This window comes from Patagioenas fasciata, chromosome 22, assembly GCF_037038585.1.
Source record: "Patagioenas fasciata isolate bPatFas1 chromosome 22, bPatFas1.hap1, whole genome shotgun sequence".
Taxonomy (NCBI): Eukaryota; Metazoa; Chordata; class Aves; order Columbiformes; family Columbidae; genus Patagioenas; species Patagioenas fasciata.
The window spans coordinates 3,479,953-3,495,200 of NC_092541.1; the positions used below are offsets into that span (position 1 = coordinate 3,479,953).

The 15,248-nt window shown below is 47.6% G+C and overlaps 1 protein-coding gene across 4 annotated transcripts in view; it reads right to left on the bottom strand.

Moving 5' to 3' along the window:
• Nucleotides 1-15,248, bottom strand: part of ASIC2 (acid sensing ion channel subunit 2) — a 400,281-nt gene that overhangs the window by 34,920 nt on the left and 350,113 nt on the right. For all 4 annotated transcript variants that reach the window (XR_011735541.1, XM_065856399.2, XM_071798184.1 and 1 more), the window contains exon 2: nt 11,096-11,246. Coding sequence is in view for 3 of the 4 variants with exons in the window: in XM_065856399.2 (XP_065712471.1) it covers nt 11,096-11,246 (151 nt within the window). In the remaining variant the exon portion in view is untranslated. The remainder of the gene's footprint in view (nt 1-11,095; nt 11,247-15,248) is intronic.

Consider the following 15,248-nt stretch of genomic DNA (forward strand, 5'->3'; position numbering starts at 1 on the left):
CTTTTTGTCCCTGAGGGTGGTGAGAGCCTGGCCCAGGTTGGCCAGAGAGGTGGTGGCTGAACCATCCCTGGAGACATCCCAGGCCAGGCTGGACGGGGCTCTGAGCAACCTGAGCTGGTGAAGATGTCCCTGCTCATGGATGAGCTGGGAAGGGCCCTTCAACCTAAACTATTCCATGATTCTGTGACACATTTTATTTGCTCCGTATCTCAGCAAAGACGGATTATTTGCTCCTTCAGAGCTGGCCCAAACAGTGATGTTTTTAAGAGAAACTGAGGGAGCTGAGGCTCTTGAGCTTGGAGGAGACTGAGGGGTGACCTCATTCCTGGGGATCAATATGGAAAGGGGCAGTGTCAGGAGGATGGAGCCAGGCTCTTCTGGGTGACAACCAGTGACAGGACAAGGGGCAATGGGTGCAAACTGGAACACAGGAGGTTCCACTGAAAGAGGAGAAGAAACTTGTTCCTGGTGAGGGTGTCAGAGCCTGGCCCAGGCTGCCCAGGGAGGTTGTGGAGTCTCCTTCTCTGCAGACATTCAAACCCGCCTGGACACCTTCCTGTGGAACCTCAGCTGGGTGTTCCTGCTCCATGGGGGGATTGCACTGGATGAGCTTCCCAGGGCCCTTCAACCCCTGACATTCTGGGATTCTGTGAAACTCACGCTGCTCAGCACAAGTGAAACAGTTCTGGAGCATCTACAGGAGGAGGAAACCCTTCCACCGCCATTTCAGCACGGGTGCTACAGCAATTTGCCTTGGGAAGCACCAGGGAGGTCTCAAATGTCAACTGGAGCCTGTGTCGCTACAGGCTGGATGAAGCTGAAGCAAAATGATGATCCTTGCACTAAAGAGATTAATACAATTAAATTTAATTAGCACTTACAAAAGACTTTTATCTTCAAAGCTCTTTCTCGCCACCAAATCCCCTGATGCCTCCATGCGATTGATTAATATGTGCAGAGCTCTTCAACTTCCAGAAGAGAAACAAAGACACTTGGGGAAGGGTCAGGACTGGAGAGAGGGGTAATGACCTGCATTATCCCAACATGAGAATGGTGCATCCAGACAGCATCCCAAAAAAATCTCCGGAGTCGCCAATATCTCACTTCCCAGTGCCTTAGAAAAAGCAGCAATCAACCCCCAGATGTTTGCCCGCTGCCCGGGTACCATCCAATAGCCACAACGTCACCAGGACGGGTGTCTTCTCGTGTCTCCTCACTGCCCCACAGATCCGCGCTATTTCCAACGCTCACATCTCAGCCACAGACATTTAACTTGACGCACCAGCCACAAAGTCTCGAATGAAAGCTGCAGCGTGAAATGTATATTTAATTTTAACGCTGCACGGCATCGCTTTGCAACGTGCATCCCTTGATTTTAAGTGCCTTATCTCTGCTTTACCAGATTTCCCAAAGCCAGCTTCTAGTTTTTATTCCTTTAGTTTTGCCTTAAATGAACATTTCCTAACTTTGGGGCTTTTAAGAAAAGCTTTTGAAGCATCCACATCCCTGAAAGGATTTTCTCATTAAGTCATTGATATGTATTTACAGTTAAACAACATTATATGACTGGGGATGTCTGGCTGTGCTTGCTAATACCAGTCCTAGAGAGGATAAACCCTTGTTGTCACGGTAGCTCACGCACAGGAATAGGAACAGCTTTGCCAGTCACGTCTTAACTGCTCCGCACATATTATATACGTATAAATAGGGGACTTGGTGCTGGGAAAGGAGATGCAATACCCGCAGCAGAAAAACCCTGATTTTATTGTTTTATTATTTTTTAATTTTAATTCCGGGTGTCTAATGGCCAAACGGGCACAAACTGGACTTAGTGGGTGTTGCTGGTGGCACCGGGATGGGCTGGAACGCGGTTGTTAGACGAGCTCCTGGGGCAGGATTGCAGCACCGAGCTCACCGTGGGGACCAGAGGGGCTGAGGGACAGGACACCGGGTGTCACCGACCCCTGTGCTGCCCGTTGAGGAAATCCCTTGCATAAAGCCCAGAGATTTCAGCTGCCAAAAGCTGTTGAGATGTTCCTCTTGATGGTTAAAAAGCACCTGTTCCAGGCTCAGAAACCCAAAAGCTTAAAGACTGGCTACAAATGAACATTTTCCCCTATTTATTATTAAAAACAACCGACCAATTGATTCCAATACCGACTCAAAATCGACCCCATCATCAAGCCTTCTCATTGCACAAGATGTGTTGGACGGCCAACGTCAATCCTTGGGGTGACCCCAGGCAATATCTTGGGTGCATGGAAACAGCAGCACCCGCCACATTGCAAAGAGAAATAACAGCTTTTGCAACACCTTTCCAGCTCCACGATAACGTCGAGAGGCCCCAAGGAGCAATTCACCACAACCGGGAGTATATCGGTTATGTGACAACGTTAATGACACTGCCCAGACACAAAAGCCCAAGTAACCTTTGAGTTGCCACTCTTCACTCTTATTGATGAGTATGCTCGGCTAAACATAATTAATTTTTAGTGGCAGCCTAATTTTGTGGATGCTCTGGTTGTCAGGGGGGGCTGGTGGAAGGTGGAAATAACATTGACCTTTTCTCCCTGGGAAACATGGCTAATTGAACGAATTCTTGCTCTCATTAGGAAAAGGTCCAAGACACAGCACATTTTACACCTCCCTTTAGGTGACACCAACCAGCCTCCTAAAGGTCAACCTGCCTTTGATGAGTTGATCCAAGAGCAGTTTCCTCTTGCAAAAAAGCAACAAATTCTTCTGGCCCAAACCCCTCAGCGTTCTTTATGCTCAAGGCCACTGCTGCTATAGAGGTACCATTTATCTCCTTGGACATTTAAGTCTTTGGGAGGATAAATCAACCCTGTATCATTGGGGTGTATTTCTATTGCTTTGGCTAATTATTGCTGCCTGGTAATGCCAAACCTTTGCACCATTTCAAATAAAGCAGCGTTCTCCCTTTGCAGCACCGACCGCGGTTCGGCAGAAGCGTTGAGTTACAATTTAAATAGCTTTTATTCAGCAAGAGGAGATTTACGCATGGGAAGCCGTACTTCATTTTGCAGAAAGGGACGTAAGCAGCGGGGATAATCTGACTCTCTATGGCCGAGTCTGGTGCCACGCAACTAATTACTGTTCCAGTTCAATCTTCTTCATTGCTTTTATGGCCCAGAGGTGTCTGTGCAGGACAATGACCACCGGCCAACCTCGCAGTGTTATAAAGAGCTGATACGCCAGGCTCACCCGTGGTGATGGGGACATCAGGTTTATGGCTTCGTGGCTGCCTTGCCTTACTCAGATTATGATTCTGTGCCTTTCTGGGGCTCTATGCTCTTGCTCAAGTTGAAATCCAGAGTCAGCCAAGATTCATTCTTCCCTCTGCTCTGGATTTCTGGGAGACAAGGTGTTGGGTGCGAGAGGAGCAGGGGGGATGTCCATCCCTGCTGCCACAGCACGACACAACCAAGCTTAATAAAAGCTTAGCTGAAGCTAATCTAGTTGAAGATGGCCCTGCTCATCGCAGGAGCTTGGATTAAATGACCTTTAAAGGTCCCTTCCAACCCAAACTACTTATGATTCTGTGATTCTAATTAGGAGGGAAAGTTGTTAATTCAGGATCTTAGGATGCATTAACCCAAGTGCCCTGGTTAAATGCCAAGCAAAGCCGTTCCCCTCCGGCTCCCCAAGTCCCCGCTGCGGTTTCCAGCTGAATTCAGTATCATTTTCTCCATCTTCAACCATCATGTATCCTTACTGTGGATGTTAAAAGCCTTTGTGGTCTTTCCTCCTTCCAGAGGGAGCAGCATTTCAGCTGCCTGTGCTCGCACACGGACACACACGGCTTGTTAATCAGCTGGTGAAAACGCTTTGGGCTGAAAGGAGCTGGAGAACACAAGTTACTCTTACACACACCTCACTTTTCCCATTTTCTTTCCTTTTTTAATTTTAATTGACAAATGAAATCGAGAACCAAGCCTTCCAAGGCAAATAGGAGTTTCGGTTGCAAAGAAGCCGCCCCAAGGCAGCCGTGGCTGCTCACAACATCCTCGTAATGGAAAAGAAATCGCAAAAGCTCCGAGAAGCCCTGCAGTCAGCACTACACAAGGACTTTTAGGAGATGCATTCTTGTTTTAAACCGTGCTCGGGGTTTTGCATGCAGGTGTGCATCCCTGTAACCCACCACCCTACCATGATGCACCCCTGCTGCTACCCATCACTTCTTCCACTCCCAGGCCATTTCCTCCTGATTTTATATTTAAAGATGAGTTTTATATTAATTATCATTATTCCACTTCGAACTCCACAAGCTGCAAACGCATAAATCAGTGCTTTTTTCTCCTTTTCCCCCAAAACTCCATAGTTAAAACCAGCAGCCCAGGCTGCCTCCTCCCACCACTTGAATTCGCATCTCTTGAAAGCAAAAAAAGGAGGCCTGGATTTATGAAGAAGCGCCACTAATCACATTAGTATGCAGAAGGAAATGACAGGGAGTGCTTTGTGCCTCTCCACAGCTGGCAAATCCAAAGCTCCAGGGTTTGGGTTTATTAATGCGCCGTGCACAGAGGCTGCACAGCTGGAGAGCGAGCGGCTTTGGGTTCCCATCTCAGCATCAAGGAGACGTTGCTTAAACCTGGTTCGCCTGGCGTGAAATCCTAGAGGGCAGGAAAAAAACCCACCCTAAAATAAATAAATCAAAGAAACCATGGCAACGCTCTCAAATTGTGCCCGGATCAGTAAACTTCTGCAAGACGGATTTTCAGGGTTGGCGGCGCTGGCCTCCAGCCACACTCTGGGGTCACCCTTGTTCCATCTGAGTCCGCTCCACAGCGGATTCCTGAAGTTATCAGGGGTTTTGCGAGCAATGAGGAGGAATGGCTCTGTTTGAGCCAAAAGGATCACCGACGTGCTGCTTGCAAGGAGTGAATGTGGATGATTTGTGCTGCAAATCCCTTTGAACTGATGCCTGGAGCACCCCAAGCTTTGGGGAGGTCCTGGAGATGCTCCGTAACAAACTCCAAAAACACGAGCAGTAGATTCCTCAACACAGCCCTGATAACCTACAGCCAGAAAAAAGCCACCAAAAATACACTTTGTCTATAATCTGATCTACCCCAAGCTGTGCACAACGCAAGGATTGTGCTGGTGTGATGTCTCAGGGCACATCGAGCTGGTCCCCAGGGGGATGCAGCTGGGGAAGGGTTGGCTGAGTGATGCTGCTCATCGTGGACGGTACCACCATCACTTCTTAACCTTTAGAGACTCTTCTTAACCTTTAGAAGGACCTAAAAGTCCTTTCCCAGAACTGCCAGCAGCTACAAACCAACCCCAGCCAACAGCACCAGGGCTCGCGCGATGACCCTGGTTCAAAATTAAAGCCGCGCTAATGCGATTGCTCGAAATTCAATTTGGAAATGGAAAGAGATCAGCGGAATTAAGGCGGCTTTAATGAGGAAGAAAAGCAACGACATGGAAATTCAATGCCACCAAAACCACCTGCACCTCTGGTTAATTTGGATTAATGCTGCAGACGTGGCTCGGCCGCCCCTGCGGTGATGCCTGGAGGGAGGATGAGCATCCAGCGCCTCGAGGTTGGTCCCTGAGCTCCCACTACACACCACAGAATCATAGAATGCTAGGGATTGGAAGGGCCCTGGAAAGCTCATCCAGTGCAATCCCCCCATGGAGCAGGAACACCCAGCTGAGGTTCCACAGGAAGGGGTCCAGGCGGGTTTGAATGTCTGCAGAGAAGGAGACTCCACAACCTCCCTGGGCAGCCTGGGCCAGGCTCTGCCACCCTCACCAGGAACAAGTTTCTTCTCACATTTAAGTGGAACCTCCTGTGTTCCAGTTTGCACCCATTGCCCCTTGTCCTGTCACTGGTTGTCACCCAGAAGAGCCTGGCTCCATCCTCCTGACACTGCCCCTTTCCATATTGATCCCCAGGAATGAGTCCCCCCTCAGTCTCCTCTTCTCCAGCTCCAGAGCCCCAGCTCCCTCAGCCTTTCCTCCCACGGGAGATGCTCCACTCCCTTCAGCATCTTGGTGGCTGCGCTGGACTCTCTCCAGCACTGTTTGGTCACCATGTGAAAAAGCCCAACTGGGAGGGAATAAATACACTTCAATCCAAACCAAACGGGGTTGGGTGTGAAGGAAATGGGCTTGAGATCTTCCTCTGCATGACCGAGATCAAAAGTCTTGCTCCTAGCCCATGTTTTTTATCAAGTTAAATAATACCAGCCCATAAACTACATGACAGTCTCCTAAGTGGATTGAAGCCTCAAGCTTCATAGATTTCACGCTGCTTCTTAGTACAATTTCACAGCGCGTTTCTCATTCACCCCCCCATCTTTATTTTTAATTCAGTGTGTTGCTTGATTAATTGGTATGAAATGTTCATCTTTATCCACCACCTTCTGAAACACAAACCCACAACTCTCCGATTGTATTTCTTATTTACAGCCCTGCAGCCTGAGTGATTTCCAATTTACTGCGCTGCTATATTAGGTCAATATATAATACCTTGGGCCACTTCAGAAAGATTAACCACAGGCGCATTCCCTTTCCATTCAAATAGTCACCGCTATAAGTTACGAGTCTCTTCTCCTATATTTAATTGCATTCCTGCCACTTTCCCTATCAAGTGCAATAAAACAAACCCCCTCCGCATCCCCCGTCTTGTGAGACGAAGGAACCGCAGGATTTGGGAGACTCGGTGCCATATGTACGACTGGCTGCAGCTTCCACCTACGCTACTCCAGACTCTGGTTTGCTGTTTCCCCCTTGGTTACTGGAAAAGAGGGGTTTTTCCCATTGGTATAAATTATTTACATGTTGCATTTTGCCCCCATGCGGGTTTTTTTGTGCCATAATTCCCACCTGGAGTATTTAAGTCATTCTTCAAAGCACCAAGGTGATGCGAAGACTTCAGCCGCAAATTATCTTCCTAACCTTTTCACGTCTAATAAAAATAAAATGCTAGAAAATACACATTCTGCGAGTGCAAAATTCAAAAGATGGAGATTTCCAGCTCGTTTTCTTCTTGTATTTTATTTTTCCACGCACCTCCTGATTTTGACAGTCCTGCCACAATATTTTTGCACACCAAAAGCTGGCGAGGCTGCCTGGTGCCATGACACCCCGACACAGTCAAAATACCCTGTTCTTCGCACTTGAAAATCAAGACTGAAGCAGTCTGTGTGCACTCGCTCTTCCAAAATTAGACTGCACATGAATTTTACATCTTCAAATAATGGGTTTGCATATGCAGACGCTCAAGCTAAAGGTATATTTTTCTATTCCCAGCAACTTGTTAGACAAGATATTCCAGCTTCATGAGATATTAAAGGATACTCAGGAAAGGTCTTTTTAGGATGACAATACGCTTCATTTTGTTTGTCGAATTAGTAACAAATGGCTCTTTGTATGACAAAGCATATGCCAATGTGACATGGTGGCAGCAGCTCCTGGAGCAGCCCTACCCCAAGCTACGAACCAATGTTTGCCTTCTTTGCTTCCCATTTGAATTGCAAAGAACAGGTTTAAAAAGGAAGCTGAGATCCTGAGGCAAGCAGCCAGCAGCAAAATGAGGATTTCCAACCATTTCCATGCGGGGCTGCGAAGGAGAACGTGGTTTTATGGTATCTCCAAATCCGCAAAGCAGTGACGGGACTAAATACAGAATAAGGTGCCACCGTTTGAACTTGGCATGGATAAAATTCAGCTCTGCGGCCAACAGAACCCTGTGTCAACCAGGGTCTGAGGGACCCGGTGCAGGAGGAAGGTCCTATGGGTTGTCCTGGCCATGGTTGGGATGGAGACACAGTGAACTTGGGCTTGGAGGGCTCTCTGGGTGGTTGTTTTCTGTAGGATGGACCCTTCCAAGTAGCACGAGCCAAGGCCACCACGACGGGGCGGCAAAATGCATTATTTTACCATGGGAAGATCTCTCTGTGATGATGGAGGTTGGTCCATCTTCAGCATCTGTGAAGCCCTAACAGGGTTGCAAACACCATGTCTGAGACAATAGTGGGGAAGAGCTCCAAATATCTCTTGGAAAACTTGGATTAACGTTGGACAATCAGTTGGGAAAGGAAATGGTTTGAGCAGCCGCGTTTGAGGGATGCTGCAGAAGTTGGAAACTGGAGAAAGAAAAGGTCAAGTAACTCAACCACACAAAAATCATCACCTAAGGTCAACTAAAAGAGCAGCTAAAAGGCTACTGGGAAAATGGAGCAGCAAAATCAGTCAGTAGAAGTGTCTGAAGAGCTAAAGAGTGAATGGAATAGTTCAGGTTATAATGGAGATATCTCACTGTGAAGAAGAAAACTCAACTCAAATCCTTCCATCCTGGAGGTATCACCACGGCTGGACCTCCTACATGTGGCTCTGACACCGCACCATGAAGACCTTGCCTTGCGTCCTCTCCACGGCGAGGGCTGATGTTCATCACCACGAGCTGCATGCTCTCACCGGAGAGCCAAGTTTGTGCAGCCGAGGAGTTTTAATTCCAAACGCATTTACATTATTATGCAAATATTTGGAGATCATCGACTCCTTCACTTACTTGGTAAGAGCTAAGCGTTTCCATGGGAACGGTAACTATTAACCACTAGAGTTAATGTTTTCATTCTGGTGGTGTCCAGAGAGCTCAATGAAGATTGAAGACAACTCACACAAGGCGCTGTACAAATGGGGAGGATGAAAAAGTCGCTTGTTGAAAGGTAAAGATTAATGTTTTATGAGCTTCTAAGTCAAGTACCAGTTCTACGTGGACCTGTAAGAACATGGCCAACGAGTCCAGGAGCTTTTCCTACACCATTTAACCACATCAAGACCCTATTTATATAGTTTTGCCTTGAAACCTACAGCATTTCCCAGTCAGATGGAGTCCTTAATAACTATCCCAGCACAATCCAGCCGCAGAACATCAACCTGGTTGTAGGGACACGAGAATCCCTCCCTATGCCTCTCATCTTTAGCTGAGTACAAATTAAGTTAAATATGATTGAGATTAGCAGTGGTGGGGTTGGAGGTGGGCAGGACATCATTGAGTGCATCTTCAAAATCAAAGGGGTATATCTCTCCCTTCCACATGTGGTCAAAAGTCAAGTCTGGACTCGAAAGATCCTAAAAGCCAAAAATTTTTGGAAAAAAAGTTGTTTGTTTGGGGTTTTTATGCCTTTTGTGTAATGTGAGTCTGGTTTGCCCACATCCACCTTCCCCTGCATCGCGGCGAGGGAAAAGCACAGTTCTAACAACAGATGGGTTCCTCCTAGAGATTCTCCAAAAGACAGTTCCAAAGAGCAAGCTGAAAGCAAGGACGCTGTGACACAAGCTCTGTGGCTCCATAGGGAACCTCAGAGGGGTCCAGAACCCAATGAGGTGAACACACAGAGCTTGTGGTGTGGTTGCCCAAGTCTGATGTACCTCCAAGCCATCAACGCGGTGGTTTCCTTCCCCCAAGGCAATCCACGAGCGATAAAGCATCAGCAGAAGATGCGCTTCATCTTCCCGCTCTGTACTGCGAACCTGTTTTGCCTTTTAGAAGGACATGGCTTCAAACAAACGCAACAAGTCTATAAATGACTATTTCATGTCACCGTCTACTCCCCCTCACCTGGGTCAGATCAGGTTGACTTTGAGTACAAGATAGAAACTGGAAGGCAAAGCTCTCGTTATAAAAGCCTGTGCAATTCTAAATGATTGATGGGCCCGTGGGAATCTGTTTAAATTGCAAGAATCAAACACCACACAAATAAATGTTAAGTTTTGAATGAATGCAACCAACTCTCCTCTTCGCTACTGAGCAGAAGTTTGAAAGGTGCTGGAAGGGGTTCATTTGCACAGGATGATGGAGCGATGGCGACACGCAACCTGAAGTGATATTTGCTCCTCGCCCTTTCCTGATGCCCCAAATAAACACAATCTCGTCCTGAAAAACTCCCACCGCAACGCTCTGCCTCGCAACCGCCAGAGAAACACAGAGACTGGCAGTTTTTCCAACCTTTTTTCTGAATGTTTTGTTTCAAATGTCAACATGGGCTCAATGAAAACCACAGCCACTGCTGCTGAAGAATTGATAAGGCTTGCTCTAGATGGGTGGCTTTGGTGGCACATGTGACTCCCCATGCTGTCCCCTGCCCAGGCCACCCCTCTTGCAGATTCCAGACCCTACCCACCACTAATTTCTTATTAAAGAAATTAGCACCAGCGTTGGCAGCAAATTCCACCATGCTGGCTTGGTTGGGATGACGGGAGCTGCTGAGCTGCCCTTGCAGGAGGCAACGATTCCATGTCCACCCCGAGTGCTGCCACCCCAACCCAAGGGACATTTCCACGTCCACCCCATGTGCTCCATCCCAACCCAAGGGACATTTCCACGTCCATCCCATGTGCTCCATCCCAACCCAAGGGACATTTCCACGTCCACCCCATGTGCTCCATCCCAACCCAAGGGACATTTCCACGTCCATCCCATGTGCTCCATCCCAACCCAAGGGACATTTCCATGTCTACCTCATGTGCTGCCATCCCAAACCAAGGGACCTGCGAGACACTGCAGCATGCTGGCTCTTCAGAAGATGCCCAACCCAGTTGGGTTCATCAGGGGACAGACACCATCCATCCCAAATGTTTCCAGTGCTATGAGCTGAGCCCTTGGTCCACCCAGGCAGCACTAACCCATGCAAAGACAACAATTAATGCAACAAATGTCCCCAAATTTCAAGGAGAAGGAAAACAGAAGACAGTAGTTGGAGGTCCACCTTGAACTGTGGTCTCCCAGAAATGCCTTTCTAGGGAAGAAGGATGTGCTAGAGCATTTGAAGGAGACACCACATCTCTTGTCACCCATGCCCACCACAGGACAGGTGATGATGCTCCTGTTTGGTGTCCCGATCATCAACACTCAGATACCCAAGTCCAGCATTCAGTGATGAGATGAACCATGGACACGCTGGTCCCAACCGGCAAAACCAACTCATTTCTGTATGGACTGGGCTCTTCTTGCTTTCAAGAGCTATTAGGTTTACATGTTGGTTGAGGAGGATGGGATGGTCTCTCCAAAGAAATCACCAGTATGTGCATGTTTGCAGGAGGAAAAAGGAGGTCTTACCTGTTTCTCCCCATATTGGCAAATATTCATCCTGCTGTATGTCCAGCATGATTTCCAGTCCATTGCCTGTCCCACCCTTAACTGTGGTAAGAAGAGGCCGCCCTTCTTCTCCTGAGTTAAACATGTAGCATTTCCCATATTTTGTAAACACCTGCGAGGAGAGAAGAGAGAAATAATACAATATTTCCCATATAATCGATGCCTCTTCCCACCCGAATGCAGGCAGAGGGATGAGAAACGGCCACGCGCTGCAGCTCGAAGGGAGATGTGTGCAGATAAATCTAAACTGCTTTAATCATTTAGTGTATTGTGTTCTCCTTACAGAAAACAAAAGATGGAAGAGAGGAAGGGAAAGCTGTTTTAGAGCAGCAAACAAATGTCTTCAGCGGCTCGCCAGTCATATCGTGTTAAGTCTTAGAGAAACACATGTACAAAAATGTACCAAAATATATTGCAATTCCTCAGTTTTGTGCAAGGCGCCTCAGTCCAACGTTGCTCCCGGTTGCAGATCTAGAGGTGGGCTCATCCCTGCAATCCACGCTTATCCACCATACCATACACCATACCATGTAGGCACAGCTCACATCCACCAGGTTCCACCCAAAGGGAGCAATGGGAATGACACCCATGCTCTCCCAACACAAAATAATGCAATATCTCATTCATTCCTCATTCTGCCACTACTCGGCAAATAATAAGAGTTAAAAACACTTGGGCAAATGAGGAAAGATTTCATCCATTGCTTTTGTTCTCTCTTTAGTCTCATTTTGGTCTGTCTCTTGGAAGAAACTGCGCAAAGCCCAGGTGGGGGCTGCCAGGCCACCAGCAGCTCTGCAATGTGGGGTGGACATGGGTTTCCAAGTGGGGTGGTGAGGCTGACATGAGTTTCTAAGTGAGGTGCACACGGGTTTCCACATTGGGTGGACACAGGTTTCCAAGTGGGGTGGTGAGGTTGACATGAGTTTCCAAGTGAGGTGGACATGACTTTCCAGGTTGGGTGGACATGGGTTTCTAAGTGGGGTGGTGAGGCTGACATGGGTTTCTAAGTGAGGTGGACATGGGTTCCCATGTTGGTTGGACATGGGTTCCCACACTGGGTGGTGAGGTGGACATGGGTTCCCACACTGGGTGGTGAGGTTGACATGAGTTTCCAAGTGAGGTGGACATGGGTTCCCATGTTGGGTGGACATGGGTTCCCACACTGGGTGGTGAGGTTGACATGGGTTTCTAAGTGAGGTGGACATGGGTTCCCATGTTGGGTGGACATGGGTTCCCACGCTGGGTAGTGAAGTGGACACGGGTTTCCAAGTGAGGTGGACATGGATTCCCATGTTGGGTGGACGTGGGTTCTGACACTGGGTGGTGAGGTTGACGTGGGTTTCTAAGTGAGGTGGACATGGGCTTCCAACTGGGGTGGCTCTTGGTGGGGCAGCAGAGATGTGACATCTTTGATTGCAGTGGCATTGACGAGTCCTGTGCTCAGCCTTCCCCCAAACTGGGACAACATATGGAAAACCAAAAGATTAAAACACAGTAAGTCCTTCCTATGCTTTGCACTGACAGAACAAGGGACATGCAGATGTGCAGAACTTCTACCTATACGAAAAGAGGATGAAGTGGCTTGGAGACATTTAGAAACCCCCCCAATTTTTGCACGTGGTGACTCTTGACAAGCACCACCGTGAAACACGGCATGTCAGTAACCCTCAAGTCACTCTGTTGGTTCACGGCTCCAGAAAGTCCAGGTTTTGCAATCAGTAAGCAACCAGTAATTAATATTCGGAGCGAATGGAGCCCAACACCAACTGCTGGCTGCAGTCCCGTCAGAAATCACAAGTTGCAAACGCAGTTGCTGAGATCATACGACCCCAAGATGATTCATAGCACTAAACAGAAGCTGGAGTCATCAGCAATTTATTCCCCTCAAATATTGACATATGCCTTGTAATCACAGCACTGGGGAGACAGGTGAAAAAAGAGACATGTGAAATCACATCCAAGTTTAAAAAACTCCAACTGGAGCAAAAAAGGATGGAGAAAATATGAAGCATTTGCAGGAAAAAAGATGCCTTTTAGAAAGAGATTTTATATCTGAGAGAAAATCCCATTTTAATACTTGACTGACCTATTAAACCATTCAAGCTGGAACGATAAGCTGAACAACAGCTAAGCCTGTGTTAGCAGCAAGTGCCCGTAGATGGGTTTTCCCAGATAGGTTTTGATGGCAGAAGTCAAAAATATCTAATTAGGATAATTTAAAATACAGCAAGAAGTAAACTTGCATTAGTGAAAACCACAGGAAAACACGCAAACTCTTATCGAGAGCCATAGCGCAACGTAAATGCTGAGTGAGGATTTAGATGCTGATGTACCCGGTGTAGACTTAAGCCAAATAAATCTGGGCAATTTTACGGGGACTTTTATATGGTCCTTTGTAGCTGTGAAAGTGTAAAACCTCCAGTCAGGGCAAGTTTATCCAACAAACAAGAGCTAAAGTGACAGGGGCCCTAACGGTTACTGGCCATGGCCAAGAGCCCATCAGCCATGACCTTGGGAGATGCTTCCCTTGCACAACAGAAGATGAAAACCCATTCAGTGGCACACGTGTTGACACAGGGATGGAAGAAACGCGACTGCTTCCATCCCAACATCTGCTCCTGAGCGAGGGTGAGGCCTGGGGACTATCTGAGACATGGCTTAAATCCAGGTGCTGCTGGCATCATCTGTATCGCTCTGAGGACATCACAAAGAAACATTTCCAAGGAAGAACGATGACTTCTTTCTTCTCTTTAGGGCCACCAGCAAGGATGGATCCTCAGTAAGGCTCGTGTGTGTATTCACTTTTCATCTCTGCAAATCAGGTGGTTACTTACGGCTTCATATAATCAAATACCACACCAGAGCCATGACTCTGGTATGAGTCCTAACGCTTGTCCTAACAAGGAATAAGGCACCTTCCTGAAGTACCCAGAGCCAGCAAACAGCATGAAAGGTTTGGGGTAGGACCACCACCAGGCGTAGTTGCTAATCAAAGGACTGATGCTCAAGAGAGGAGCAACAAGGGATACAACAGCAAACAGCATGGACCAGGAGAAGACCAACAGAGCCAAACAGCTGGAGAAGGACCCAACGCTAGATGTGATTCAGGGCTTTTTGTTCCTTTGGACCAGCTCTAAGCCCAGTTCTAAGTGCTGGGTGCGCATCTGGGTTGAAGCACATCTTCCCACTAAGTTCCACGCACAAATTGAGCCCAAGTGCTCCAAGACAGCTCCTCAATGCAAACCCAAAGCACAACACGTGGGGACATTTGGGAGATACGCTCCCAAAATCAACTCCTGATCCAATTAAACCCCATGTAGATGCCTCCACTGTGGGTCTGGGCTGGTTGCATGTTGCTCACCTCCAGCAACCCTCGCCGGGAGGGCACCACCAGGGCTAGAACCCAAGCCTGCAAGAACAGAGAACTGAAAAATCAAAGAGAATAAACTGAGGAAGAAATGAGAGCCTTTCCCTGAGCCACGAGCAGTGTTAATGCTCAACAGCAACTGGAGATGCCCTCAGGCCACGTTCTGCCAGGTCTAGTCCTGGTCCCGGGCAGAATGGAGCCAGAAATACAGCAAACAGGCAAATAAAGACAAAGGAAGAAGGAAGGAAGAAGGAAAGGAAGGGAAGAAAGTCACCCTGCTTGCTGAAGCTATAGGTGTCCCTAGAAACCACAGACAACCATGGGTACCTCTCTCAAGACCCTCAACCTCAGGGTCTTCCATCTTTCCCTATAAAAGACTATTTAAAAATACGCTCCCAAGTTCAAAAATCCATACACATTCATTTCAACGCACATTAAACCAGGTTGTGCTGCTCCTCACCTTCGCTATGAATGATTATTTGGGAAAATATAACTTTGTTTTCATGGTTTCATGTTCTTTTGGGCTCCCTGATAACAGGGATGGATTTCGAGCGCTATCAGATCATCGGGATAAAAGGATAGAGCTGTCGGGAAAGGGCAAGCTCGGTATATACTGACTGCAGCCGTCCACCTGAGACAGTAAACACGAGGCAAAGCAGAATGATTTAACCTCGGTTTATTTGTCTTCAGGGAAAACAGCACTCCTTGCTGTTCGTAGTGTTTTAACCTGCAATGAAAAGAAGGTTC